The 27,931-nt window shown below is 31.6% G+C and overlaps 1 protein-coding gene across 1 annotated transcript; it reads right to left on the reverse strand.

Moving 5' to 3' along the window:
* Window positions 1-9,068: 9,068 nt before the first annotated feature.
* LOC108473551 (uncharacterized) lies at window positions 9,069-18,954 on the reverse strand. The gene is made up of 27 exons (XM_017775196.2): window positions 18,538-18,954; window positions 18,179-18,404; window positions 17,926-18,062; window positions 16,630-16,746; window positions 16,405-16,551; window positions 15,625-16,259; window positions 15,092-15,213; window positions 14,891-14,982; window positions 14,491-14,710; window positions 14,313-14,379; window positions 13,847-13,995; window positions 13,678-13,748; window positions 13,413-13,586; window positions 13,248-13,319; window positions 12,737-12,838; window positions 12,579-12,668; window positions 12,145-12,220; window positions 11,772-11,868; window positions 11,580-11,649; window positions 11,278-11,457; window positions 11,056-11,178; window positions 10,878-10,961; window positions 10,599-10,783; window positions 10,374-10,512; window positions 10,232-10,291; window positions 9,682-9,786; window positions 9,069-9,468 (listed from the first exon to the last, which is right to left on the reverse strand). The coding sequence occupies exons 1-27, from the start codon at window positions 18,625-18,627 to the stop codon at window positions 9,355-9,357; spliced, it is 3,744 nt and encodes a 1,247-aa protein (XP_017630685.1). The 5' UTR covers window positions 18,628-18,954; the 3' UTR covers window positions 9,069-9,354.
* Window positions 18,955-27,931: the final 8,977 nt, after the last annotated feature.

A 27,931-nucleotide genomic window follows, 5' to 3' on the forward strand; every position in this document is an offset into this window, starting at 1 on the left:
AGCCAATTCCCAACCTTCATCAATAACTGTTGAATATGTCTGATCAATGCAGGTTTCGAATATGTCTTAGTGAAAATTTAAGTACCCTTCATAGCTTCCATACTATCAATCTGGATCAAGACTCTATCAAACCTCCTACTCAGCAAAGCATTCAAACCATCTAAGATTCTGCAAAGTTCACCCTCAAATATTGAGCAATTTCCCAAGCACTTATTATAGCCTAAAATTCACTTACATCATTGATCGCTTAAGACTCCGCCTGAAGCAACAGAACCAGATTCCACCTCTCTAGCACCATCAACATTTAACTAAACTCAACTATCTTTCCAAGAGATTACTAATCTAACTTCTTGCCACTTGGCCGATCCACCCTTATGAAAGGAAACAAACTGCTTAGCCCAGCTATATGAGATTTTGACAGTCTCATTAGCACTACATTGCTTTCCTTGGAAAACAACAACATTTTTATTTTTCCAAATGCGCCATGCAATGAGACCGAATAGAATCGACCATTCCACCTCTCCCATCCCCCAACTGTGATGATTCTGCAAATTTTTTTCAAGCCATTCATTCAAGTTATCAAAGAAAACCTCATTTATCTTATCCGGAGGATTATCTGTCCCCAAACTTCTTTTGCTAACGCATAATCTCTGATGGCATGTAGTATACCTTATGAATTATGTCCAAATAAGGTACAAGCGCCAACAGAACCAATACCATGTCGCACTCGTTCCAACTCTTTGAGGTTCCTTGAATTTCCACAGAGTATTCTAAGCAGCATCCTTAGGATCCAATGTCCTCCTACTTAACTTCTAATAAGCACTTTTGAAAGAAAACAAACCTATAAGGGTATCTATCCATGCAATCTTATCAGGTTTTTGCTGAAGCATGCGGAGGAAGAATACTAACAATTCGTTTAATGCTCGCCTCTGGGATCTATAATTGAAACATATCAAGGTTCCAAGACCCATTCTCAGTTACCAATTTCTTAAGAGTGCACTCAAAATCAAGATTAGTATGAGATGGAATTCAATTAACCAAAGGTCCAACACTTGGAATCCAATGATCATGTCAGCATCTAATCTTATTCCTATTTCCTACTAACAAACAAATTTTCACACAATAGAGGCCAAACTTTATATAGCCCCCTCCATAAAAAGGAGCACCTACCCCTATCAATATCGTCCGACATATCCTCCTTCATCCCATACTTTAGATTAAACTATTTGTACCCACAAGGTAGAGGAGTTAGATGTTAAGTCATAGCCCAATTTAAACATGAATGAATTATTTTGATCCCTTATTTGCCTTAACCCAAGGCCACCACAAGAACAGGGTTGACAAATGGATTTCCAACTTACCAGAGTTAGCTTCTTCCCTTCATTCGAGGAACCCCAAATAAAGTTTCGTACCATTCATTTGATCTCCTCACAAATCCCTTGCGAAATTATCATTAGATTACATGAAGTAGATGGGAACCTAAAAAAGGACCATTTGAGCTAAAGTAACTTTTCCTAATAAAGATAATTATTATAACAACTCGTTTTCAATGGTGTCGAAAATAGTAGTTTCAAGACCACAATTCCAACATGTTCATTCGATCTCCTCACAAATCCCTTGCGAAATTATCATTAGATTACATGAAGTAGATGGAAACCTAAAGAAGGACCGATTGAGCTAAAGTAACTTTTCCTAATAAAGATAATTATTGTAACAACTCGTTTTCAATGCTGTCAAAAATAGTAGTTTCAAGACCATAATTCCGATGTGTGAGTCTGTAATATTTACGAATTCATGATAGTTTTATAATGAAATTTGATCCGATAATTTTGTTGTTTGGTTAGTTAATTAAAGAAAAATGACTAAATAGTAAAAATTGCAAAACTTAATCGTTATTAATTTCTATGGGTTAAATGAGCATCAAAACATGATTGAAGGGTTTTAAATGGAAATTAAGTCATATTTGTTAAATGGGGCGGTTAGTGCTTGTCATTAGGTGATGTTTTAAGTTAAATTTATAATGGGTTAAATATAAAATTGGTACTCGAATTTGTCCACTTCTTCCAAATTGGTACTTATGTTTTTTTTTTTTCCGAGATTAGTATTTGAACTTTTTTTTAGTCCACTATATTGGTATATGAGACTAATGGCGTTAATTTTTTGCTAATGTGGGAGCATTGTCCATTCGCATGCTGCCACATGGCATCCTTTTATACCTTTTTTTTTTATTTCCCCTTTTTTTTCTTTTTCTTTTATACATTTCTTCTTTCTTCTTTCTTTCTCCTGTCAAAAACCCCAATATTTTCCCTCACTTTCTTACCATCCAAACACCATCAAAATTTCTTTTTTCTTTTTTTCTGTCAAATTCTACACTTCATCGTTATTCTTCTTTCTTTCTTCCTCTTCTTCTGTCAAAACCCATTCAAAAATTTCCTCCACTTTCTCACCATCCAATCACCACCAAAATTTCCCCTCACTTTCTTTCTTCTTCTTTCTTTGCCAATTGGAATGAAAACTATGAGACGTCGTGTAATTGGTCTAGCATTTTCTACAAGAATATTTTAGGATTCCCTGACCCGTGTGTCGTCGGAATTGTTATTTCCAGGAAGGATTTGCTAGGCTATATCCCATCGACGTTTGGAAATTTAATCTATCTCGAAAGATTGAATCTTCACAACAACTTCTTCTATGGCTTTATACCAAACCAACTGTTCAATGCTACGTCACTTCATAGCTTGTTTCTGTACGGTAATAATCTATCTGGTTTGTTGCCTCATTTGATCTGCAAGCTTCCAAGGTTGCAAAACCTCGATATATCCTACAATTCGTTGTCGAGTTCTTTGCCAGATAAATTCAAGGGATTGATCCCTAGTACCATCGAAGAGCTAAACTCATTGTCGGGCACTCTCAATTTATCCTACAATCACTTATCCAATAATCTCCCAAAAAGCTTGGGCAACTTACCCGTCACGGTCAATTTATCCTACAATTTAAGCCGGAAAATACCTGAAACAAGATATTCTTCTAATCAAGGACCAACTGCATTTCTAAACAACCGTCTTTTATATGGGTTTCCTCTTCAATATCCTCTTTCCAAAAAATTTCTTCAATCTTTGCTAAAGTTATCTCATTTTGACTTTGTTCAAAGCATCTCTCATCTTTCATCATCTTCGCTTTGATTTTCTTCTTGTTGTTGTCATTGTTGTTGCTTGTGCTATTATTGTTATTTTTTAATAAATATGTTTGAACATTGGAAAATTTTTAAGGGTTTTGACAAAAAAAAGAAAGAAATAGAAAAATGAAGAAGTGTAAAAGTAGACCTAGAAAAAGAAAATTAAAAATAAAAAGAAAAGAAAAAAATGTATAATAGGGTGCCATGTGACGGCGTGTGATTGGCCAACGCTATCACATCAACAAAAATTTAACGCCGTTAGTCTCAGGTACCAATATAGTGGACGAAAAAAAGTTTGGGTACCGATTTGGAACAAAAAAAAAACAATAAGTACCAACCTGGAAGAAGTTGACAAGTTCGGGTACCAATTTTATATTTAATCCTTTTATAATTAACAAAATTAATGTTATGATTAAAATAATAAAAAGACTTCACCTTCTTCATTTCTTTCTTCCACAAACTAAAACTATAAAAAAACATAAGGAAACCATAGCTTTTCTTCAAGCTTGACATTCGACCATTAAATGTAAGTCCTCTGGTTATATTTTTTTTGTAAATTTTATATTTTTGAGATCGTTGTTGCTTAATCTAACTAACCTAGGGACTATTTTGAAATACTGTTAAAGTTTTGAAAACTTACCGTTGATGTCCTTAAAGCTTTTTAGATGTTAATGCTTTAGTTTAAAGGCTGATAATGAAATATGTCTATTTTGTAAAGTGGTTTTGAATAGTTTTAAGTTCAGGGGCTAAATTGATAAATTTGGCATTAATTTCTTGTAAAATTTCAGTACTTGAGGGCTGTATAGGGATGATATTAAATTCAACACTATGGTTTAGGGCTTGATAGTGAAAAATAAGCTACTTTCGGTTTTAAGGACTAAATTGAACAAAATGTAAAACCTTAGAGAAATTGTGAAAAATATTAATAGAAAGTGATATTCATAAAATTGAATGTTATAATGTAATTGAGGCTGATAAATTGAAAAAAAATTATTGTATAGATCAAGACCCGGTAGATAATCGCAGAAAAGAGAAAATTGTAAACAAGTCCATCATATTGCTATCTTTGTTGTTTGGCCCTGGTAAGTTCATATGGTATTGTCTTGCATATTTTGGTAATGTATTTATTGAATTCTATATTTTTTGGATATTGAATGTAAGCTTAAATGTACGATTGGTACGGTGAGAAAATGGATTGAAATGGAAAGTGTAATACAGTTATATGTATCGAGCCAGAATGAACATAGGATAGGATACAATTTGCATGTCAATAGGTTATTTTTTGCACTATACAGGATTGGTATGTGATGAGATGATGATATATTACATGATATATTATACTGAATGTATCAGAATCTAGCGTTTGTTGCGGATTTACGAGTTATTTTTACAGTGATCTTTGTGTGTTTCTGGGGAGGATGTAAAGCCTACAGGCTTGGCACTTGATGCCCAGGTGTGTTTTTGGAGTGATGTTAGCCTTCGATCTAGGCATTTGGTGCCTAGGCGTGTTCTTGGTCTGATTAGCTCAGTTGAGCATTCTAATGTATCTTGGGTGGAGAATCGTGTATCTATATCTGTTCATATTAGTTCATCGGGCTGAATCGTGATTGTTGAACAATGCAATGACTTGTGTTGATGCTTGGTAATAATGTCTTGGTAAATAACTTGTAAATGTGCTCATATTTACCAATATTATATCGTGACTTCATATTGAATAGTCTTATATCTCTTGAAAGGTTATATGAATCGTATATAAGGAACTCACCCATTGAATGGTTGTGATGACAAGGTTAATGTTAGTTATTTATTTTGTTATTTGAACTATGATTATAAGGTATGTTATATTGTTAAAACCTATGAACTTACTAAGCTCAATTGCAACTTAATCGGTGTGGTTTTCATGTTTCCTTATATATATTGTATTGTGGAATCCAACCAGTTTTTGGTAGATTAAATCTTTATATTTCGATTTTGTGGCATGTAATGGGAATATTTGGTATATATGTACTTATGTGATCAAAAAAGAATGAATGTTTTGTGCTTGTACATGTGTGGTATGCTTGTTGGCAAATTGGTAAGGTTGTTAATGTCATATTATGATAAGCTTGAATATGGGGTTGTGTTTGGTAAATGATAGAATGAGTCGAATACTTGATAAATTGTAATTATTATGGATTGAGTGGTTAGGTAATAGCTTGATTGGAATGTATAGCATAATTGTTTGATCTTTGATATAGATGTTTAAGAATGCCATGTACAACAATTCTTTTGGTGTCAAATGTATTGGTGAATACACTTTAGTGTATGGCTGATAATTTTGAGTATCCTTCAAATTACAGTGTTTCTTCCTCCCAACTTGCATCTGAGGTCCGAACGCGCTAGGGGTTGCTGTCATGTTTGCCATTGTGGCCAAAGAGCCCACCGTCGACTCCTTTCCTTCCCCTTGACTCCGATTTCCCATCATCGAAGGGTAAATTTCCTTCCGCTTATTTTGCTAGCAATATTGTAATCTAGTTTCATCCTTCTCCCAATCAAACCACCAAATTCCCCTAGTATTTTCCTCTTGTACAGGTGACCCGAAAGGCTAGGCAATCTAATCCAAGTTAGAACAGCACTCGAGAATGATTGTAATGGATTAAAATCTAGCATCCATGGTTGAACGATTAGGTACTGGCCATAAATAATCCAGGAACCTTGAGTTAAAGACCTTGTCAAAGTCCTCTACATATTGGAATTTGACCAAGTAATTCTTGTTCTCAATATCCATAAGCTAAAACGGTTTTATCGGTCTCCATAAAACACAAACCCTATCATGAAGAGCAACCTAACCTATACTTCGTCACAACAGTTTAACCACCAACGTCTTCACCAAATCTTTCATCAAAATTTGCTGGATGCCGATCCTAAAAGTTAATCGATAGAATTTCATCCACTGTTGATTTCAGAACGTCTTCCTTTAAAAACTCTATCTTGTTAATCTCTTCCGATTCAAACAACTCTAACGCCTCCCTAGAACCCTCGACTCCTTTTCCCAGCACCTTATCCCTCCATGATACATTCCAAGTCGAAGACAGATCCACCACCATATCAGAAATCGCATCATTAGAACCAACGGCATCGCTGATAGCCATGATACGTTTGGAGTCGATTTAATATTTACTATAAAATAATATGTTTTGAGCCACAAGCATATGCATTCTAAATAAAGAAATAAACAAGGTTATCTCAGCTATTGCATAGATTAGAACGTTCAACTATCTTTGAAGAAATATTGATTAAATAGTGGTAAAGTCAAGAAGCGAATGATAATTTATTTCTGTTTTTTCATCCCGTTATTAATTTCCTGAGAAAAGCAGTGATGATGTTTCTAAGCAATTTCATAGAAATTATAGTCGTACTCGTAAGGGGACTAATCAACAAGTAGTAGCGTGTTGAATTACTTCTCCCCAGTGACTAAACTAAGGTCAACAGAACAAATAATTGAGATTCCTGCAGTTTGGAACCTACAAAGGGACCTGGTTAGGTGTCAGGGTAGGGTTTTTCAGACACACTGTCCTACATTCATTTACTTTTTTTTTTTTATGAACCAAAAAATAAAGAAGAAACACTTTTACAAAGCTCTTACGATATCAAATCACTTTATGGAATAACGTGAGCTGTATTTTTGTTGTGTTTTTAAATATCATATCTATTCTTAGGGTGAATGGTTTTTAATTAAAATAATCGAATTAAATCGATTTTTACGATATTTATAGGATTAGGTTAATATTGAAAAAACACGACCGGTGAATATTATAGAAAAGCGCTTTTTATTTGATGTGTTTTCAGCTTTCAGATGGTTGAGCTTCGAGTTCGATTTTTTTCTTATTAACATTTGTATTTTTTATTTTAAATTGTTTCAAACATTTTGAATTTTTAATTAATTTTTTAACATATTAGTTCTTTGATTAGATAATTATAATTACATATTTGAGTCTTGAGTTTAATTCTTCATTTATGTTTTTTATTTCATGTTACTTCAAGCTTTTTAAATTTTTAATTAATATTTTTAACATATTAGTTCTTCTGTTAAATGGTTAGATTGTTGTAATTATATCCTTGAATTTTGAGTTCAATTCCTCTACTGCTCACAAAATTTTTATTTTTAATTAATATTTTAATATATTAGCTCCTTTCGTTAGATGATTACATAATTACAATTAGTGATTACATACTTGAGTTTGAGATTTCATTATTTTCATAAGCATATTAATGTATATTTTATTTTATATTGTTTCAATTTTTTATTTTTAATTAATATTTTGATGATATTTTTAATTATTTTCATAGTTATATTATTATTTTTCTTTCAATTAATGATATTTGTAATTATTATTTAATTTTATAAATAAAAGAGTTAAAATTAAATAATTTTAGAATTTAAATTTTTATTTGTAATAATTTTTTTTAGATTTTACAATTTTATCTAATGATTAACTTTATTGATCTTCATCTGTTAAACCTATTCATTTTAAATTTTTTAAAATAAAAATAGAAATATTAAATTGAAGAATACAGAAACTAAAACACATTTTAACCTTATTTTAAATATTCAACCAAAATACAAATATGATGTAAAATTTGAAGTCCAAGCCTTGTACTGATGAATAAAAGAAATGGTAAGACGACCTCAATTAGTGACAGAAAGTTTTTTTTAATAATTGAAATATAATGGAATAACAAAAAATCGTAAACAGTTTACGTCATACATGACCTCAAAAGATAAGAAACCGGGATTCAACTATGGCCCCACCAAATCCAATGGGGGCGTTTCCCGCCTGTCTCCTACTTTTCTTTCAAACCACCTCTTTTCTTTTTCCCCTCAAATAACACTTGGTCCACACACTCCATACTCCACATGCTTACCATTAAAATAGGTTTAACATATTTTATTAACTAATACAGAATTAGTAGAAATGTCCTCCATATTAGTATACTAAAATATTATTACATACACGTAGGTAGTGTTCGAACGGCTGCAAAAATGCGGGATGTCAATTGTCTACATTTTGTGATGATAATTAATCGACGAGTCACCCATCACAGACACAATTTAGATATACGATGAGACGAAAAGCACAGACGCTGAAACCACCACTCACTGACAATGCCTCTTTGTCGCTTTACTTCATTTACAAACCGTCCTTTTCGTTATTCTGAAAGGACGAGTTTATTTTTTCATTTATTTATATATATGAGACATGAGATAACCATAATTTGCTTGTGAATTTTTTTAAAATTTACAGACTGGTGTCCGATAATTTTCCCATATATAGTGTAATTTTAATTCGCCAAAACATGATACGTGTTAGTGTGAATCACATTTACCACACTCCACGTCTACGACCTCTTACAAGAACATAATTTTCTATTGAGACTTGAAAATGAAATTGAGATGTACAACCACACTTCCAAATATTGAAACTAGTAAATTTTCTATCTTGGAAGTAGAGAAAGATGCCAAAGAAAGGCCAGGAGAATACAACACAATACACGGAAGGGGAAAGAGAACCACGGCCCAGCGCCACTTCGTACAAGCTTTCGTTACCATCAAAACACCATCTTTTATTGAACTACCTTCTCATTATTTAAACAACCCACCTCTCAATAACTTCAACTCATCCATGTTTTTTTTTTTTTTGTGCGTGTGTTGTTAAGCATTGAAAATCAAGAGGGAAAAAATAAAAAGAAAATTTTAATAAATTAAAAAATTCATTAATTTAAATTGATGAATGTTCTTTGGAATTTAAGAAAATGAAAATTGAAAAATAAATATAAACCCATTCGTTTTACTTTATGTCCCTATGTTTTCATCCTAAAAGACTAAATAATGATGTAGAAAAAAATGAATAACAAATTTTACAGGCAGAGGACAAAGTTAATCTACTTGAAAAATAATATAAATATATATTTTATATTTTATATATATTGTAAAATTGCTAACAGAAGGAAAAAGAAAAAAGATTATGAAAATTTAGAAAACCTATATATACTATGATACAAAGGGAGTCGGAGGAACCTGCAATGAAATGGACCATGGAAAGGGTCTCTCTCAAGTTGGCCACCTTTAATGGCGACAATGAAGAATGAAATGGAAAAGGAATGATGAAGCTACGCCTATACACAAAGATACCTCCTCTCCTCTACATGAAGTAGCTCAGAGGTTTTTTCTTTCTCGATCCACCTTCTCCATATAACTCGTTCCATTGAAGCAACTCATTCATATTTGTAGACTCTGATGACACGCTTGCACACACCTGCATTCGTAACCCATCCCAATTATTAGACTATATCCATAAAAGAGAAATAACTTACTACCAATTTCTTCTGCATGCCAAATCATTCAATTCCACAATTAGATGTGTTTTAAAAGCTAGCTGAACCACCCACCCACCCACCCACCCCAAGTAACACCAGGTAAAATTTGAACGAAGCTCTAAAAGTATAATGATGAAGCCCAAGTATGGTACCTGCTCATGTGCATATTTAAAATCATCCATCTTCAGAGGTCGAACGTCAGCACTGTTATACAAGGTGGGTGCAGGTCTATTCTCAGCTGCTGCTGAAGCTCTCTCCTGCAGTTGCATGATATATGAGTCTGTCTACTTGGCAAAAAAGTAAACTTCATTGTGAAAATGTAAGCACCCCCATAAATGGGGTATAATTATCCGTCTAAAATTTCACCCTAGTATCACTGTTCTAGTCCTTCCAAAACAAGAACAAATGTAAAACAGAAAGAACCCTAGATGTTAGCAAAAATTTATTTCATCATCTTCTTGGCCTATGAAAACATGGTAGTCAAATCACCCACTCCATGTTATTGCAAAGACCAAGACTAATCAAAATATGTAATAGTACCAGCCACCACCACAACAATAGCCTGACAATATGTAATGCCCATAGAACACGTCCATTACAGATGCACCACTTCTTAGCAACATTTAGAAAACCAATATTATGCACACCCACATATATAAGCTGCAAACTTATATGACATATAAACTAAAATGTCAAACTAACCTTCTTTTCCTTCTCCAGAATTTCTCTTATGGGACAATGTGCAGCAGTCACGCAAAGGTTCTGTAATCAGAAAATGACATAGGGAAATAAATATAGATAAAACACAAATTAACTTAACACGATAAAAGGAGGAAAAATCGACCTTCAGGTCACTTCCAGAATATCCATCAGTCATATTTGCAATAGTTTCCAAATCAACATTGGGTGACAAATCCTCTTTGGCCAATATAACTCTTAAAATCTTTTCTCTGTTTGGAGCATCTGGCAAATTTACCATCAATCTGCACAAAGTTTAACAGGGAAATCACTGGGGCTTAGCATAATAAGGTCAGACTACAGCAACTCAAAGAAACAACACGAGAATTACCTTCGAGGAAGCCTCCGGATGACTGCCTCATCAAGGTCAAATGGCCGGTTAGTAGCAGCAAGAACCAACACTCGTTCTTTATCCTTTGTACGAAGACCGTCCCAATTTACCATAAATTCATTCTTCATTTTACGCATAGCCTCATGTTCACCCGGATTCTCTCGTCTTCCTAACATGCTATCAACCTAAAATAACCACCCAAGTCAGGGGAAAACAATAAGGGAAAGAAACAGAAAACACCAAAAAGAATAGGAGAAATAACATATAAGTTGACCAAACCTCATCGACAAAAATAACACTAGGTGCAATTTTACTGGCCAGAGAGAAAACAGCTTTGACATACTTCTCTCCTTCACCAAACCACTGCAAGTCATACAAATATGTCACATACACATATTGGATGAAAAACCCAGCCAACATAAAAGGTAGATGCCACAGTTCTTTGCTCTTAAAATACCTTTGAAGTAATACTGGACATTGATATGTTAATAAAATTTGCACCAGCTTCAGTTGCAACTGCCTTCGCAAGCATCGTTTTGCCAGTACCAGGTGGCCCAAATAACAATATTCCTTTGCAAGGCTGCAAAAGCAATAATGTAGTAGATAATAGATCATCAGGAGTTACTTCAAACATGCACTTTCCAAATAAAACACAATAAGCAGAACATATAGAAAGCACCTTTGTCAACTGTCCCTTGCAAAACAATTCAGGCCTTTGAAGGGGAAGCATCACCAATTCCTTTAAGGTGTCTTTGACATTCTCAAGGGCTCCAATATCATCAAAGCTAACCCCAATATCACTTGGGGGAATAACATCCGCAAGAAGTTTCTTTTCGAATTCATTCTCAGTGACCACATCCTGAAAATAAGGGCAAAAAACCGAATTGAATAGCATACTAACCTTCCAACCAGATAGATCATGGACAACTATATCACAAGAACTGGCTACAATAGAACTGAAGAGAAAGAAGACAACAGTACCTTAAGTGATTTCTTCAAGCTTTTGCTTTCGCTTTGAATGCCTTGCAAAATGTTCAGCCCATATTTGATGCTACATGAGAATTCACAAAGAAGGTCACATAAGAATAAAATGCAGATGTTTCAGTTCATATAATTTTATCTCCTTTAAGATTTCAGAGATCTAGGCTGCAATAAATGAACAGAAAATAGAACCTTTCAGTTGAAACTACAAGTTTAGCATCTTTTATCAAAGCTTCTGAAGAATGCATGAAGTGGTGACTTAATGCCCAGCCTACCACTTTCTCCACACCTACAATAGTAGAAGGTAAAACATTAATAAGTTGAAGTAAATAGTACAAGATTTAACTATTAGCTCCTTCCAAATTTATAGTCATGTATTTTTTTTAGTTTGAGGGAAAAGTTTTACTCACTTGACAACTTTTAGAAAATGATCAATTAAATTAAAAAAAAAAAAAAGACTTCTGAAAATCTTATATAAAAGAGAAATAAAATGTTATGAACCAAGAAAAAGATCCATAAACTTGGCATGGAATTCATATATAGTAAGAAGCTCAAGGATACTCACTTTCATTTGTAAGTGTTTGATCTTTAATGCAAAGTGTTTCAAGATCAGGGCAGTCCAAACCATTTCGATTGAGAACCTGATAGCATAAAACTGTTGTGAAAATCTCCAAATACAGATTAGTACCGCATAAATGAACTGTTTATCAGTTTCTAAATATAACAAGCTTACAGAAGGCAGCTTCTATCTGTTTGAGAGAGAAAGGATGGGTTTAGGGGGTGGGAGATGGGAGAGATGTATATTTAACCTTGTTAAGGTTTCTTTTAGTTTCTCAACACAGTAGGTTAATTACCCTACACTTACAGGAGTGTTTTACCAAGTTGAGGAAAGTAAGCCATTTTCAGGCAATGCACTATGTGGACAGAAGCTAATAATGGCATGCAGAAAGAGGAAGTGCAAAAACTGGAAAAACAAAGCAAGAGTTTAGCTGTACGCACTGAGCGAAAGCTAACAATATTTGACTGTGCTTTAAGGGTTTCAATGTCGCGTTCCAGCTGCTGCTTCCAGTCCAAAAGTAGAGCTTCATCCTGACATGATTCAGGAATATTAAATACTCATAAAAGGTTAACTGATGCAGAAACTGACATAGATATACCTGAGGCAATTGGATTGTCACTTTGTTAGGGAAAAGCCGAGCCACTTGTTTCATGGTTTTAGGTGTTTCTTTGCTCCTGTCATGAAGTCTACCAAAATTATCCTGCAGAAGGAATGATACTTGCATTAGGTGTGTTATCTGAAAAAGAAAAATAAGAGGCAAATACGAGATCAGAATGCACTAAGGATGTCATGGCAACAAGTGAGAGGACACTCTTCAGGAACAGAATCACTAAAGAACATCCAAGATAATGGCGTGTGCATTAAGTATTATTAAATTCAAGTATCATATCTAAAACTTTCAACAATGATATTCATACCACAGTTAGAGAACAGTTCAAAGCATTCAAACTCAAAAGTAAAAACATTGACATGTTAGCATATAGTTGGGCTCTATATAAATTTAGATGGTTGTATAAAAGTCAAGAGCGGTCTGTAAGAAATAATCCAACATTTTCAACTAAAGATTAAAGAAGTGTAAGGCAAAAGAAAGATGCCAATGCTTGACATACAGGAAATGCAAGATCAAGTAAGGCAGTCTGATTGGCTCCAAATTTTGTGAATAAGAGGCCGCCAGGATGAGACTGCAGAAACACAAAATTGCAGACATCAAACAGTTAAAAATCTTCACATAGCATCAAAGAAAGATGGAGCAGAACAAAATACATGCTGCTTACTTTCTCCTTACGGTTGTCCATCTGGGTGTGAGAACCAATTATGACAACGTTAGCTGGCAAATTCTCAACCTTACTCTTCAGGGAACTATACACATCTGTATTTCCAGCCATAGACTTCTCTATGTCTTTCACAAACAATATTAAGGGACTACACTTGCTTTCATTCACTGCAACCTATAAAAATGAGACAATTAAGAGGTAAAAATTATTATAATTATGATCACCATAAAGCAATAGTTTTCATGCATCAATCAATGACATGTACCTCAAAAAGTTCATTAACAGCTAACTTGTCAACATCATCACCTCCAGAAGCTTCCAAACGGAGTGAACTAGCTATAGAGTGGAAACACAATGCGTAAGATTGGATAAAAGTCCACAATGTATCATAAAAGATGTTTACAATCAATACAAGAAATGGACAAAGTGGTCACCAGCACAGAAGAAACCGTGGTCTACTTCACAAAGCCCACCAAGGTCATTTCCCTCTGGAATAGATCTGTCAAATCTGACCCCAATTTTTGATGAACCATTTTCTTCAAATGCAAGGAGAACTTTTCCCCGAAAACCAATTGCCGGTCCCCTATACAGAACGCATATTATAATAAAGTTTTTGCAGAACATAACCGATAAGACTAATAAAGTTTGCCCCTTGAAAAAATTACATGTTCTATCTACCATGCCAATACCAGCAGCAAACTTCTTAGAAACAAATATTAACATCTCAGATGACTAGCTATGGTATCAAGCACTGCAGTCAAATTAGATCCCAAATATAAAGCTCATAAGGACAGCACCAAAATAAGATAAAACTCTAAACCTAAATTATTAACTACAGAAAAAAGGTACATTCTATTAAAGACAAGACAGCCACATGGCCTGCAGAATATAAGAAAATACCTCAAAGCAGGCTGTAGAGAGGAAAATCCAGAAGGTGAAGTAGTACCTACAAACTTAACCCTATCACCTGAAAGTTTTAAATAAAATAATTCTGTTAGGACAACAAATTAACTATTTTGAAAGCTAAGGCATTACAAAACAATAAAGCCAACTCCCCTGCCTCTAAGAAGTGGCATACCTTTCTTAAATGTAAAACTTTTAGATGTTGCAGTAGATACTTCCTGCTTTGGCAAAGCTTGGGAGCTCAGTGAAGAACCACCTGTTATATCAGCTTCAACACTAGAAGTTGGCTTCTTCTGCTGCAAAGCAGCAGCCTGCGCAGCTCTTTTGGCATATACATATGCCCTTTCAGCCCTTGAAGGTTCTTTTACAGCATCAGTTTCTCTTGAAGTTGATCCCTGGATATATTGGAGAAAAATAATTCATGATTATGCCACAAAAATGTTCAGACATTTAGATTATCTAAACAATACAGAATCTGTGCAATCACAAGTAAACAATACTTGAACAAGTATCTTGCTTTCACAACACCATATTGGCAAAGAAACAAAACGAACTAAAGGGACAAAGAAGCATACTCCAGGCAACAGAAGAGAATCAACGATTAGCAATCTAGCACCAAAATGTTTGGCAAGTGCCTTTGCCAAAGTCTCCTGATATATTTCTGAACCTATACATATTCAAAACCAATTAAAAACTCAGATTAGCATTTATAAAGAGCCAAAAAGAATTGAAGAAAATAGTTTATAGTGCAAATTAACAGAAAACAGCAGTCATACCAGAAGGGCCAGATAACAATATACGAGGACTCATGATAGGGAGATCTGAGGCGTACTTTGCAAATTTATTACACTTCAAATGGACATAAGTTGAGGCTATCAAAACTTTCTTTGTTGTATCACTGTCACAGGTGAAACGTTCAAGTTAAATTAATCAAATTTCCCCAAGGCTCCAAATCTGATAAATAGGCACAGAATTAAGTATAACAAAACAGAGACACAGATAACACTAAGTAACACCAAAAGAATTCCATTCTCGGCCACATACAATGTTGGGTGGTCAAAATTCACCGCATACATAATGTACAGACTTGCAAAAATGTTAAAAACTAGATAGGCAAAATAAGTACAAGCAATAATGCAAATTAGGTTTCCCGAGATATAGACATTGTGAAAAACTAGATAGGCAAAATAGTAAAAGCAATGATACAAATTTGGTTTCCTGAGATATAGACATGAAGAAAGGAATGATAATAATAAACTTCTAAATATGACAAACGTGTCCAGTTCGGAGCAGAAAGCACAAATTTTACCTCAAATAATATGGAAAATTTTCAAATGAGACATCTATATTGTCCGGATTGAGAATGCCTTCCTGTAAACTATCTTTAAATGCTTGCCGCTTAGTTGATATCAAAGCTGAAGGAGGTTCAAATTCCTTAAGCATCTCTCTAATTTCCCTTCGCTCATCAAGAATTTTGGCAATGCTGCCACTAAAATCAAAATCAGTAGATGTACCAGCAAGAATGCGCAACAATGGCCTTAAAGAGTAACCTGCACCAGGAATCTTTGTATTGTCAGCATCCATACTATCATCCAATCCAAGTCTATCAAGATTAGAGTTTTCATTGGCTGCATCAGGTGTAGGAGGAACAGTTTTCTCCCTTGAAGAAGCAGTTGCTGGATCAGAATTACTGGCACTATCCTTCATATCCACTTCTGGAACACGGTCATCTGACACCTCACAACCCGAAGGTAAAGTAGACATCTCTGAATTTTCTTTTGTTGACAAAGAGGCCAATATTGTTGCCGCCCCAGCAACAGCTGATGGATCACCTGATCGTGCCTCAATAATCTCTTTTATAGGAGCAGTCTGAGCTTCTAAAACACTTAAAGAAGAAGGTATGCCTGGGGCAGCTAAGTTATCATTGGTGAGCTGCTGAAAAATCTAAGTTCCCATTAAGGAATTACAGAGTTGCAAAGATGGAACAAACATCAAAATAAAATCACGGAACATGCTGGAAGATAGTACCACATAGAATTTAATTTGGGAACAAAGAGTACCAATATTTGTAAAAAAATAAAAAGGATACATAAGCATGATTCCCTGTACTAGTGAAAATCAACTCATCGCCTGCATTTAGAATTAAACTAGCATTTTTACGGTAAACCTTCCCGTTAACCTGGACAGAGCCTTTTCCTCCTGTAATTTCTAGTAATGCAATTGAATTTCCATCACTCTACATTGGGAAAAAAAATTTCATCACTCTCACAAACAGATGAAAAATTATGAGCAAATAGTCTGCGAAGATCCATACCTCTATGTGCTTCACTTTGCACAAAACAGTGCTAATACTGGGGTCTTTAAGGCATAAATTACACTGACGACTTTGGCCAACAGTGAAGATAGTGCCACACATGACAACATGAGGGTTCTGGGGATGAATTGAAACATTAATAATAATCAGAAGAATAGTAGTTTAGCATGAAACAACCGTAAAGAATTAAAACCGATAAACAGGCAAAATAGCTTGCAACTTGGTTGCACGTCAACTATTCAATTCGCATCTAGGCTTTGAGCAGAACGAGTAAAAATTACCTCCCCATGACTACACAACCAATTGATTAAACAATTAGCTGATGAGATTCACCCTTGGAAGATACCCAAAAAGCAAAACATACATACATATATACCCGACCATTGTTTACCAAGCACAAGAAAATTTTACTCCACCATTTTCGGCTAGAAAAGAGAGTAGACAAATTGCCTAGTTCATCCATTCCGATAGTTGAGAAGAAAATGACAAATCAAATTAGAGCTCACTATGAAAGCAGGCCAACTTACTGAGACAACCTAAAAGTAGTTTTCCTGCCAATTTCCCAAGTGTAACAATAACATCTCACACAGAGGGATTCTTCCAACAACTGAATCTGTACAAATAAAAAAAATTTCCCCTAAAGAAAATTTTCAACCTAACAATAATAGAACTTGCTCTCTGAAAGTCCCAATTTTTCTCTGAAGAAAAGCTCCAATTGAACTAGCAAGACTATAGAGTTTCCAATGGATCTAGTGAACCTAAAGAGAATGATCTGCAAGGTTAAATCACTATTTTTGGATCCCAAGCATAATTGCCAAAACAACAGCTTGTTTGGTAAAGTTTTCAGGACAAGAAGTTAACATCTACAAGTTCTTAAAGTAAAGCATAGCGTTTGCCAGATAGACCAACAAGAAGGAACGATATGCCCATTCACCTAAATGATTTGAGATCTTTTCTCTAATGAAAAAAATCCAGTGCATGTGAGTTTAAGTCTCTTACTTAAAATAGGATTTCAGTTTGACCACTACTATTATGAACTCCAAGACTACACTCCGGGATTGGAACCCAAATAATCATAAATTATGTAATCATAAATTATCTAAAATTCACCAATACGAAGTTTTTTAGTACTTCAGCCATTAACAGTTCTTGGAACCAAAACCCTTATCTTTATTTCTTGTCACTTATTGATTGAAATACCGAGAATTATTGTGTTACTAATCTTACCCCATTAAACACAGAGATCATGAACCAAAAGCCCTGCTTGTATAATAAGGCAATTTTCAGAAAACGTACCTGAGAGTACTGAGAAAGAAGCTTTCCCCATGGGACTTTAGAACCAGATTTAGCAGGTTTCGTTGGCCTCTTCTTAACCCGAGCGGTAAACCCTGCACTAATCACCTTCGCGTTTTCCGCATCCACAGCAGCTTCACCTATTTAACCAAAAAGAAAGACATCAAAACCCCGCATTAAAAATCACTCACATAACCCTACCAAGAAAAAATCAGAACCACATAAACCCAAATGAGAAATCAATCGAGGATCGCACCTAAGGACCGATGAGACACCAAAGCACCGTTCTCCACATCAACATCAGCAGACTTATCAGGGACAGACGCATCAACGGCCTTAGCCGCATCAGATACCGGCAGATCAGAAGATCGGAGCTCCGTTACACGCGAGTCCGACCCGGATTCCTTAGGCGGTCCCAGAGCTTCGTTAACCGGCCCAGAAACCGCAGCTCCATTGGTCGATGACGACGCCGGCTCAGATGCCTAAAAAAATAGTCTCAGATTCAAATCTAAAGAATTTTAAAAAAAAAATCGACACGCATGCAAATTAAAAACCCTAAAGGGAAAAAAAAAAGGGAGATATGGGATTGTTAGAAAGGGGAAACAAAGGTAGGACCTTGGATCGTTTACTAGATGTAGGAAGGGATGTAGCAGGAGTGGAAAAAGGGCGTTTGGAAGAGGAGGAGCTCCGTCGCGTTTCAACCATCCTCTTTGTTAAAAAGAGAGAAATAAACAGGAAGTTTTTGAGGGTTTATTCACTCTGGGTTTTCTCTGATCCGAAAAAAGGAACGACCTTTGGGTCTTTGGGGAATTAAAAAGGAAGGAAAAAAGAATCGGAAAAGGAAGAGAAAAGAGGTGAATGATTGCGGGGAGATCAGTTATCAACGTTCCCGTGCTGGGCACCTATAATTATTATCTTTTTTTAATTTCATTTTATTTTTGAGGAAACGGAGAAATTAGTTGTCTCTGGTTTTTGAGTATTGATTGTTGAAAAGTGTAAATCTTTTGGGCGAAATTAAAAAATTAAGAAAAAGGGCTTATTTATAATCTTAACCCAATTAGGTTAAAGCATGTTCTGGTTTATCCTTTCTACATTAATTGCTGTTTTGCTTGGATTTGGTTATCATTTACTGTCTTAAAATATAAAATATCATAAATATAATAATATACGCATTTAGTACAAAATCTTATGTTTTACTCCCAACATAATCAAACTTACCTTTTACGCTGTTAAAAATTCTCTCTCTCTATATATATATATATATATTATGACAATTTATGAAGTTATTGTAAATAAATAATTGCTTTATGGATTTTAAATTAGCCTAATTTTTTATCAGCATTTTATCAATTGAATTCTATATTACAATTCGTCAGTTTTCAATAAAATTATTATATTTATATATTAAAACGCATAAACGTACTTATGATAATTTTATTTATATTATTATTAACTAAACATTAATTCAATTTTTAAAAGAAATTTAAATACTCTTCTATTAAAAAGTAATAATTTATTATTATAAAGTGTTATTATTTTTATATTTTATGTAAAATTAAAAAAAACTTTAGCTTGAATATTAATAAATATGTTGGTTTTACATAAATCTACTTTTCACTACGTAATGGATGCATATAGTCTAATATTTTAAAAATAGCTTTTTCGTATTACCTAATCAAAGTTTTTATAACACTATAAATAATATATTTTTATTTAAGATTTTAATATTTTATTTTATTCAATGTTTAATTTACGTGATTTATAGAAAATAAAATAAGCATATAGAAATTAGGAAAACTGTGTATGAACAGAGGGTTTTGATAGGACGTTTAGCCGAAAAATAAAAGATTCAGTTCAATTATTTGGTTGACCACATTCAGATAATACCTCGATTGATTTATAATTTTGAAGATAAAAAAAAAAAAAAAAAACTGCCACGTTTTCGTTTGTAGTTTAGTATGAAGACGTCAACCTTGGACTGAGTAATTTAATTTAACATGAATAATAAAAATACAATAAAAAATATTTTAGCAAATAACAATTTGTAGCGTTTATTAAATTTATAACCTCATTTTTCATTTTTTACGATTTTTTTAATCATTTTGTTATTTTTTATACAATACTTAAAATTATCTATAGCTCTCGATTAATAAATAAAAGGATAATGTGCTTAAACGTACTTGAACTCACATTCTCATTGACAACAATACTCATTCTACTTAAGTTAAAACTCAATCGATTTTTTACGAAAATGATAAAATTTTAAAGTGGATTGTTGTAATTTACACGTGGAAAATAATTGGTAAAATAATAAAATGTGAGTTTAATGTTGGCTTAATCTATTATTACTTGAGAATTTATTTGCTTTGCAATCCAAATTCAAAAAGTAATTTTAAATTTTATTATAAAAATATTAATATAAAATGCATATATTTGTATAGATAGTTATTATATTAATTGTCAATAAAATAGAAAACCTCCAAATGGAACTAAAATGTTGTCAAATATCTTCTTTAAAGCGACATCATCCTAAATTAGCTTTTAGAATTTTATTTTTTACTTTGGTGATGGTGAACAGGGTGATAATTTTTTTAATATTTTATTAAACTTTAAATAATTGAAAGAAGTAAGAGTTAATTTTCTTTTAAAGAATTTAGACCAAATTCGAATATTTAAATTATAAAATAGATAAAAATATTTATGATTATGCCTAAAAATAGCCATAAATATATTTATAAATAATTTTAAACAAAAGAGTGTTTTAGTTTGATCTAATGTAACTAAAGTGATAGTAGTAAGAGGCTGTTTGGCAGCCAAACTTTTTGGGGTACAGGAGTATCCAGCTATGATTTCATCGTTAAGTAAATAAATAAATAAGTTGATTTTGAAGATGGTGGTAGTATAGAGGGCGGCAAAGCTTCGGATTAGGTGGCCAGTCTCAAAAAATACAAGTTCTCAGCAATAATTCCTATTTTTATGATTATCCCAAACTATATATAACAAAAATAAAAAAAAAGGGTCAATTTTCAGTTGTGTGTATATATATATATTATATGTATCTCAACATTATTTGCTTACCTATGATTAAATCACGACATAAAAATAGTAGAATTACAATATTATAATATTATATTTTGCTCCATACAAGAAAAATATGCACATGTATATAAATAATAATTATTAATTTTAATTAACAAATAATAATTTATAGAAATGGCGCAAGTTCTGGGAAGGTCATGATGAGCTGATGGTGTGTGTATTTTGTTCTGGCCGCCATTATTCTTTAGATGCTTCGCAGTAAAGCCAAGTTATTCTAAATATTTATTACCCCCAGTTCAGCTTTATATCTTGATTATTTAACATTACTTAGTCATTATAAATGGATTTAAGTCTAATAGTCGCCTACCAACCGGGAAGGTTGGGGAATAAAGTAATTTAAGCCCTTTTCTTTTCTTTTCTCTTTTTACTAACACGGCGATCACATGGCCCATAGAACGTGAAGAAAACGATAATCAGGCAATGTTTATAAATGCATGGACTGATTACATTTTAATCATTGCCATGTTCGTACATATGAATCTGTAATTAAAAATTTTGTCAAAACATAATTTAAGTAAAAAAGTAAACCCTGTTTAGCAATGGCTAGAAGGTTTTTGTTTTAGCTTTGAATAACTTACAATTTGAAGAGCGTAGTGTATGTGTGGTTAACTTGCTTTTTCCACAGTTGGTCAATGATTAATTAAGCAAATATTTGTCTAATTATGGTTTTGGTCTATCTATTTCGTTCTAAATTGAGATTAAAACAATTTAATTTCTCTATTTTTATAATATTATTAGTATGTATAAATTGATAACATATTTAATTACTTTCACTAAAATTGATAAACATTATATTTTATTTTTTTATTGTTCAATATCACAAGCTGTGTCATGCGAAAAATTTAGTCAACTATGTTTAAGTAATGATAAATTTACATATCAATAGAATGTTTGAAAGTGTTTGAGAAGAAAACCAGGTCATCATTAGGGGTGAAGGTAGAAATTTTTTGGGGGATTGAAATTAAATTTTATATTGTTACGATAGTAAAAATATAATTTTACCGTTTAACTGATTAACTCAAATTTTTATTATATTGGGGGTCAAAATATAATTTTACCATTATTAATTTAAAATTTTATAAATTATAAAATGGCCTAAATAAAAAAATCATTTTAGAGTGGGTTGGGGCCCTGCCAGCCCCTAGTTTCGTCACTGGTCATCACATTAACAATTTCATGTAATGGTGATATCAATTCCAACCCACTACTAACGCTATCAAAACAGGGAAAAATGTATCAATTTAAAATAAATAGGTTTAAGTTCTAAATTTCAACATAAAAGATGGACTAAAACAACAATTAAACCAATAAGTTTGAACAAATTAAGAATTTTGATGCTGAGAAAACAGACGCGGGAATGTCGAATTCAAACAGTAGTTGAATTCTGTAATAAAAGATTGCCCATCCAAACCTGTCAATCGTCACATGCAGATAATTATGATTTGACAACTTTTTAGATTCATATAAGGAGGCTCAAAAATAAATGCAAAATGTGATTGGTTGGCGTCTAGTATGTATGCATTACTTAACTCACCCACAAGTAATTAACCCCAATTTAGGAACTGATGGACGGATCCCATTGGTCAACATGGCGGGCGCCCATCCTCCTCGAAACCCATCACTCGAAATCAACGGTAGGTACGACGCCACAGCATAACCGTTCACTGACCGGTAAGAAGCAATGGGGGCCACGATCCGAGCCACTTGAGGCAAAAGAGACATGCAATTAAGCGACCCAAGTTAAGGACATCGTACTGCTTCACTACTGGCTCCTGCATGCAGTGCAACTAGTGGTCGGTTCATACTTCGTGCTAAAGGTCCTCGTTAGCCGGTTTGGTGGATCTCCAAAGTCACAGCTCAAACCTTGGCTGAAGCCATTATTTTTTAAATCAAAATGAATCTATCAGGATTGGAAATTAGTTAGAGTATTAATTCAAAATAAGTAGTTGAAATGGTTAATTTGCGATTCGTAACAAACCGATTGAATTAATTTTATTTGTTTCTTTTTTTTTTTACTTTTGATAATTTATTTAATTGGATTAAATAAATTTACTGAATCAGTCGAATCGATAATTAATTATTTGACTAATTTAATCATTAATTTGATTTTTAAAACATTGCCTAAAACCTACACACGATAGTCTAACATGCTTGATCCCATCATTTAAAGAATCTATGAAATAAAAATAGAGTGAAAGTCATAAGAAAGAATAAGAAAAAAATACACATTTAACATTTAGGGCTAAATTGGCATTGTTGTTGCGAAACAAACGTGAGCTTGAAAAACTGTATATGGGAAAGTGTTTGTAGAGCTTGTTCTCCATTATTGTTATGATTGAAAAATGTTTCTATAGCGCTTCAAAAAAGAGCTATGAAAAATGTGAATTATTAATATAAGTGTGTAGCATTATTTTCAGAAAATGATGTAGAAAGTAAAAATATATTAACTTAAATAGTATTTAAATAATTTAATATACTAATATAAATACCTTTTAAGCTATTCATATGAGTTATTTGTAAAATTTAAGTTTACCATATAAACTAAACTAAGTTAAGATTTTTAAATAATAGGAAGTTAATTGCTATGTGATAAGTTATACATTTGATTGCTATAGATTCATTTAGTTGTAAAATAAATATTATGTAATAATCAATTAAATTTCTAATTGGTGAGGGAAGGATTAAATTTTATATCCAAAAGCCAAAATTCCATATAATAACAAGTGTTATTAGTTCAATGATAACAATTACTCTAAATTACTTATTTTAAATGATTTTTATGTAATTTAATTATAACACACTTGTGATGTGTGCGAAAACAATATTATTTTTAAAAATATTAAATATAAAGATCAAATGTGATTTTTATTAAAATTGTAAAATTGAGATAGTTGGAATTAATGAGGTATTTGGTTTAAATCTTGTGATTATTATTTATATGTACGTATTTTTTTTAAAATTTATCAAAATATAAAAAGACATAAATACTAAAAATAATATTTGTTATTTTATAAAATGAAAGGGTATTTGATAATTTCTGAGTTGAGACTCAATTAATAGGTGGCATCATCTCAATTAACCTCTTAATATATGTAATATTGATAAGCCATCTAATAGATATTAGTAATATTTAGACTTGCTTATGGCCTGGCTCAAAGGCCCGCTTAAAAAGTGGGAGAGTTTGGGTTAAAATATATGTTCAAATAATGGTTTTTGGCAAAAAAATAAAGCCCATTTAGAAAATGGGTCAGACCTCGTGTATAACTTTTTTGCCCGAATCCAGCCCGGCCAGAATATGCAAAAAAAAAAAGAATTGCAATTTTTTTTTACTATTTTGCTACTGTTTCACTGTTATATTGCTACTATTTTGTTGTTATTGTATAACTCTTATTTTATTTTTAGTTTTGTTACTATTTTAGATGTATTTGTTTGTTAAGTTGCACCTATATTAGTGTTATTTAAGTGTATATATATATTTAAATTTGTTTTCAATTTATTGAAAAATATTTATTTTAATATTTTTAGTAATTTTGATGTATTATATATATATTTTAAAAATTATATAAAAAATAATATAGGCTGGGTTAGGCTAGACTCGAGTTTTAATATTTTCATCCGAGTCAAACTTGGATCTAGCAAGTGGGTCTAAAATTTTGATTGGGACTGGCCATGAGAAACTCTAGTAATATTACAACAATTACTATTAGATTAATAATAATGAAATTAATAATGGTTAAATGGTATTTTCACATTCCAAACCCCAAAAGCCACAGCACCTATCAAGTGCTTTTCCGTTTGACTCTAAGGCTTCGTTCGGCCTTACTTCTGTAATGGGCTTTTGCTCAAAAATCACTTTTTTTCTAAAAGCATTAAAGAACAGTCTCCATCTTTGACCATTTTTCAACTTAACAAAATCATTTTTTTACAGATGAAGAAGTAGTAAATCTGCCACTTATTTTAAGCTAAAAGTGCTTTTGGCATTATGTGACTTTTTTAGCCTTATGTTTTCTTCTTTCCAGCAGACTACAAGACTGCTAAAGTTATAATAAATAATTAATATTAATTACTTAGAATTATTTAAAATTAATATTATATATTAAAATATTAAACAATAAGTTATAATAAATTATTTTTATATTATTACTAAAATATCATAATATTAACTAATTTGAACATTATTTAAATACATATTTGTTACTTTACAATATCATGTCTAAAATGGACAGTTTATTTCTCAAAAGCACTTTTTGACAGCAATACCAAACACTCAAATTTTAAATTAAACTTTTCAAAAGCACTTCTCAAAAGTACTTTTCCACGGCACTTTTCAAAAGTACTTTTTAAAAGTATTGCCAAACTAGCCCTAAAAACACTTTGGAAATCCCAAATGCAACGCTTTTGCAGTCAAATTTGATTATAAGACTTCGTCTAGTTCTTTTCTAATTCTATTTTCATTTTAGAAAATAAATTTTATTTTATTTTAAAAATTTAAAAATATGTTTAATAAATAGAAATTAAAAAATTGTTTTCAATAATAAAATTATATTTGATAATTTTTTCATAAAAGAATAATGATAACTAAAATAAATAAAAATTTAAATTTATATGAATTCGGAACAATACCAAAAATTTAATATTTAAAATTTGCTAAAAGAAAATAAATATTTTACATTTCTGTGGATTTGAATCTGTCTCAATTAATTAAAATTAAAGTTAAAACTCTTACTTGCAATTTTTTAAAATTTTAAAAATAATTTTAATGAAAACGATGAAAATACTTTTTCTATATTTTAATTGTCACATATTTTTATTTTCACTTTTAAAACCGCATTCAATATTTAAAACCAAACAAGATTTCTTTAATTTTTAATTTTCCACAAAATGAAAACAAAAATAGCTCTATTTTTTCTGAAACGAGCCTTATTTTAAAAAAAAATTGTAAATAGTCATTGAAATGAATTTCAAATTATGTAAATAATATATTACTTTAAAAAGAAAACCCTCAAGCCCACGAGGGGTTGTCTTTGGACTCTTGAATATCACTTTGCCTTGCAACACAATGATAAAAATGTTTAATTATAGTTATAAGCTATACTTTTGCCAACAAATGTTAGATTTAATGGTAAGATAGATATATTTTAGAGAGTGAATTTAGATTTAAATATTAGAGATAATATTTTTGGGAGATGCAATTTAGATTTTGAAAAATTCTTCATGAATTGTAAAACAGATACAGATGATATTTTAATTATGTAGAAAATCTAACTACAATCGACCTTATTTATAACAATTATCCTTTGTAATAACATTTCATTATAACTATTAAGTTTGTTGTAAAATTGTTTTATTTATATACCCTCTAGAACATTTTTTTAATCTATAACAATCGTAAATTGAAAATACTTTTTACTAAAATAACTCACTGTAATAGCATCTTAGTGCAAATTTTAGTAAAATTAGTTCCATTTCTAAGTGAAATAAAAACAATGAGCTTTACTTAAAATATTATCTCAATAAAATGTTTAAATTTTATATAAAAATATACTAATTGTATTTTATTAAATAAAATAATTTTTAATAAATGGAACTACATTTGAAAATTTTCTTAAAGTTACTATATATATCTCTCTAATTAATATATTATTAATATATTATGATTTTTAATTTGAAATTAAAATAAAAATATATATGGTTTAAATCTTAAATATTGTTATAACAAAATTTTAACAGAGGTACTAAAGAAGCGAGGACTGAGTATATGTTCTAGGAAATTTTTCTCTCGTCGTGATTTCTCGTTTTGAGTCTAAATTTAAGTCATCACAGGAATATTTTCTTATTAAGTCTAAGGGTGTGTTCTCAATTACTTTTGGGATGAACTTTTTCTAAAAAAAATGCTGTTCTCTTAAAAGCAATGAAGAATACATATCATTAGCAACTTTTTAACTTTTGGGATGAGCTTTTTAGAGATGAAAAGCATAAATTTTATTTTTTCACCAAAAAGCACTTTTGGCTGTTATTTTACCTTTTTAACCTTACTTTTTGACTTAAAATGTGTTTGATGCTATTATTTTGTGTCCTCTTTCTTGGTTATTTAATATGAGTTTTACAAATGTGTTAAAAGCATTAATTAAAAATAAAAATATTTTTAAAATAATACAATTGTGTCAATATCTAATTACAAATATTTAATTATTATATTTAAATATTTAAATATAGTTTATATATTCTAATTAAATTTAATAAATAATTAATATTAATTACTTAGAAATATTTAAAATTAATATTATATATTAAAATATTAACAATAAGTTATAATAAATTATTTTTTTATATTTTTACTAAAATATCATAAGATTAACTAATCGAACATTAGTTAAATATATATTTGTTACTTTATAATATCATGTCTAAAATGGACATTTTACTTTTCAAAAGCACTTTTTAACAGCAATATCAAACACTTAAATTTTTCCAAAGCACTTCTCAAAAGTACTTCTCAAAAGCACTTTTTCACAGCACTTTTCAAAAGTAATGAAGAACTGGCCCTAAGTCAATTAGGATTAGGTTTTCTTAGATTTGAGTCTCATGGAATAAAACTTTTTATCCTAGGATTTGTACTTTTTTTTTCTTTTTCATTCTAAATAAATAAATTGAAAATACTCTTTAGCCATTATCAATCACTAAGTTGAAAATCTGTTCATTTGTGGTATGACTTGGGTTTGGAGATATGGAGATCTAATTGAAAGATGGGTATAGTCAATCAAAGCAACTAACAAAGTTTATGGTTATTGGACGGATAATTTCAGATTGAGTATTAAATTGAAAGCGAGTGCTAGGTATTTTAAAGGGGATTTGAGTTGTAGATGCTTGCTTGTATATTCATAAAGTTGGGGGTATAATACGTACGCAA

Source organism: Gossypium arboreum, chromosome 11, assembly GCF_025698485.1.
Source record: "Gossypium arboreum isolate Shixiya-1 chromosome 11, ASM2569848v2, whole genome shotgun sequence".
In the NCBI taxonomy this organism is placed as follows: Eukaryota; Viridiplantae; Streptophyta; class Magnoliopsida; order Malvales; family Malvaceae; genus Gossypium; species Gossypium arboreum.

Coding starts and splice junctions, on each gene's coding strand:
- LOC108473551 (XM_017775196.2), bottom strand. CDS start 18,627: ATGGTTGAAACGCGACGGAGCTCCTCCTCTTCCAAACGCCCTTTTTCC. Junction 18,063..18,178: donor GGTGTCTCATCGGTCCTTAG/GTGCGATCCTCG, acceptor TTGGTTAAATAG/GTGAAGCTGCTGTGGATGCG. Junction 14,983..15,091: donor ATTGTTATCTGGCCCTTCTG/GTATGACTGCTG, acceptor GAATATGTATAG/GTTCAGAAATATATCAGGAG.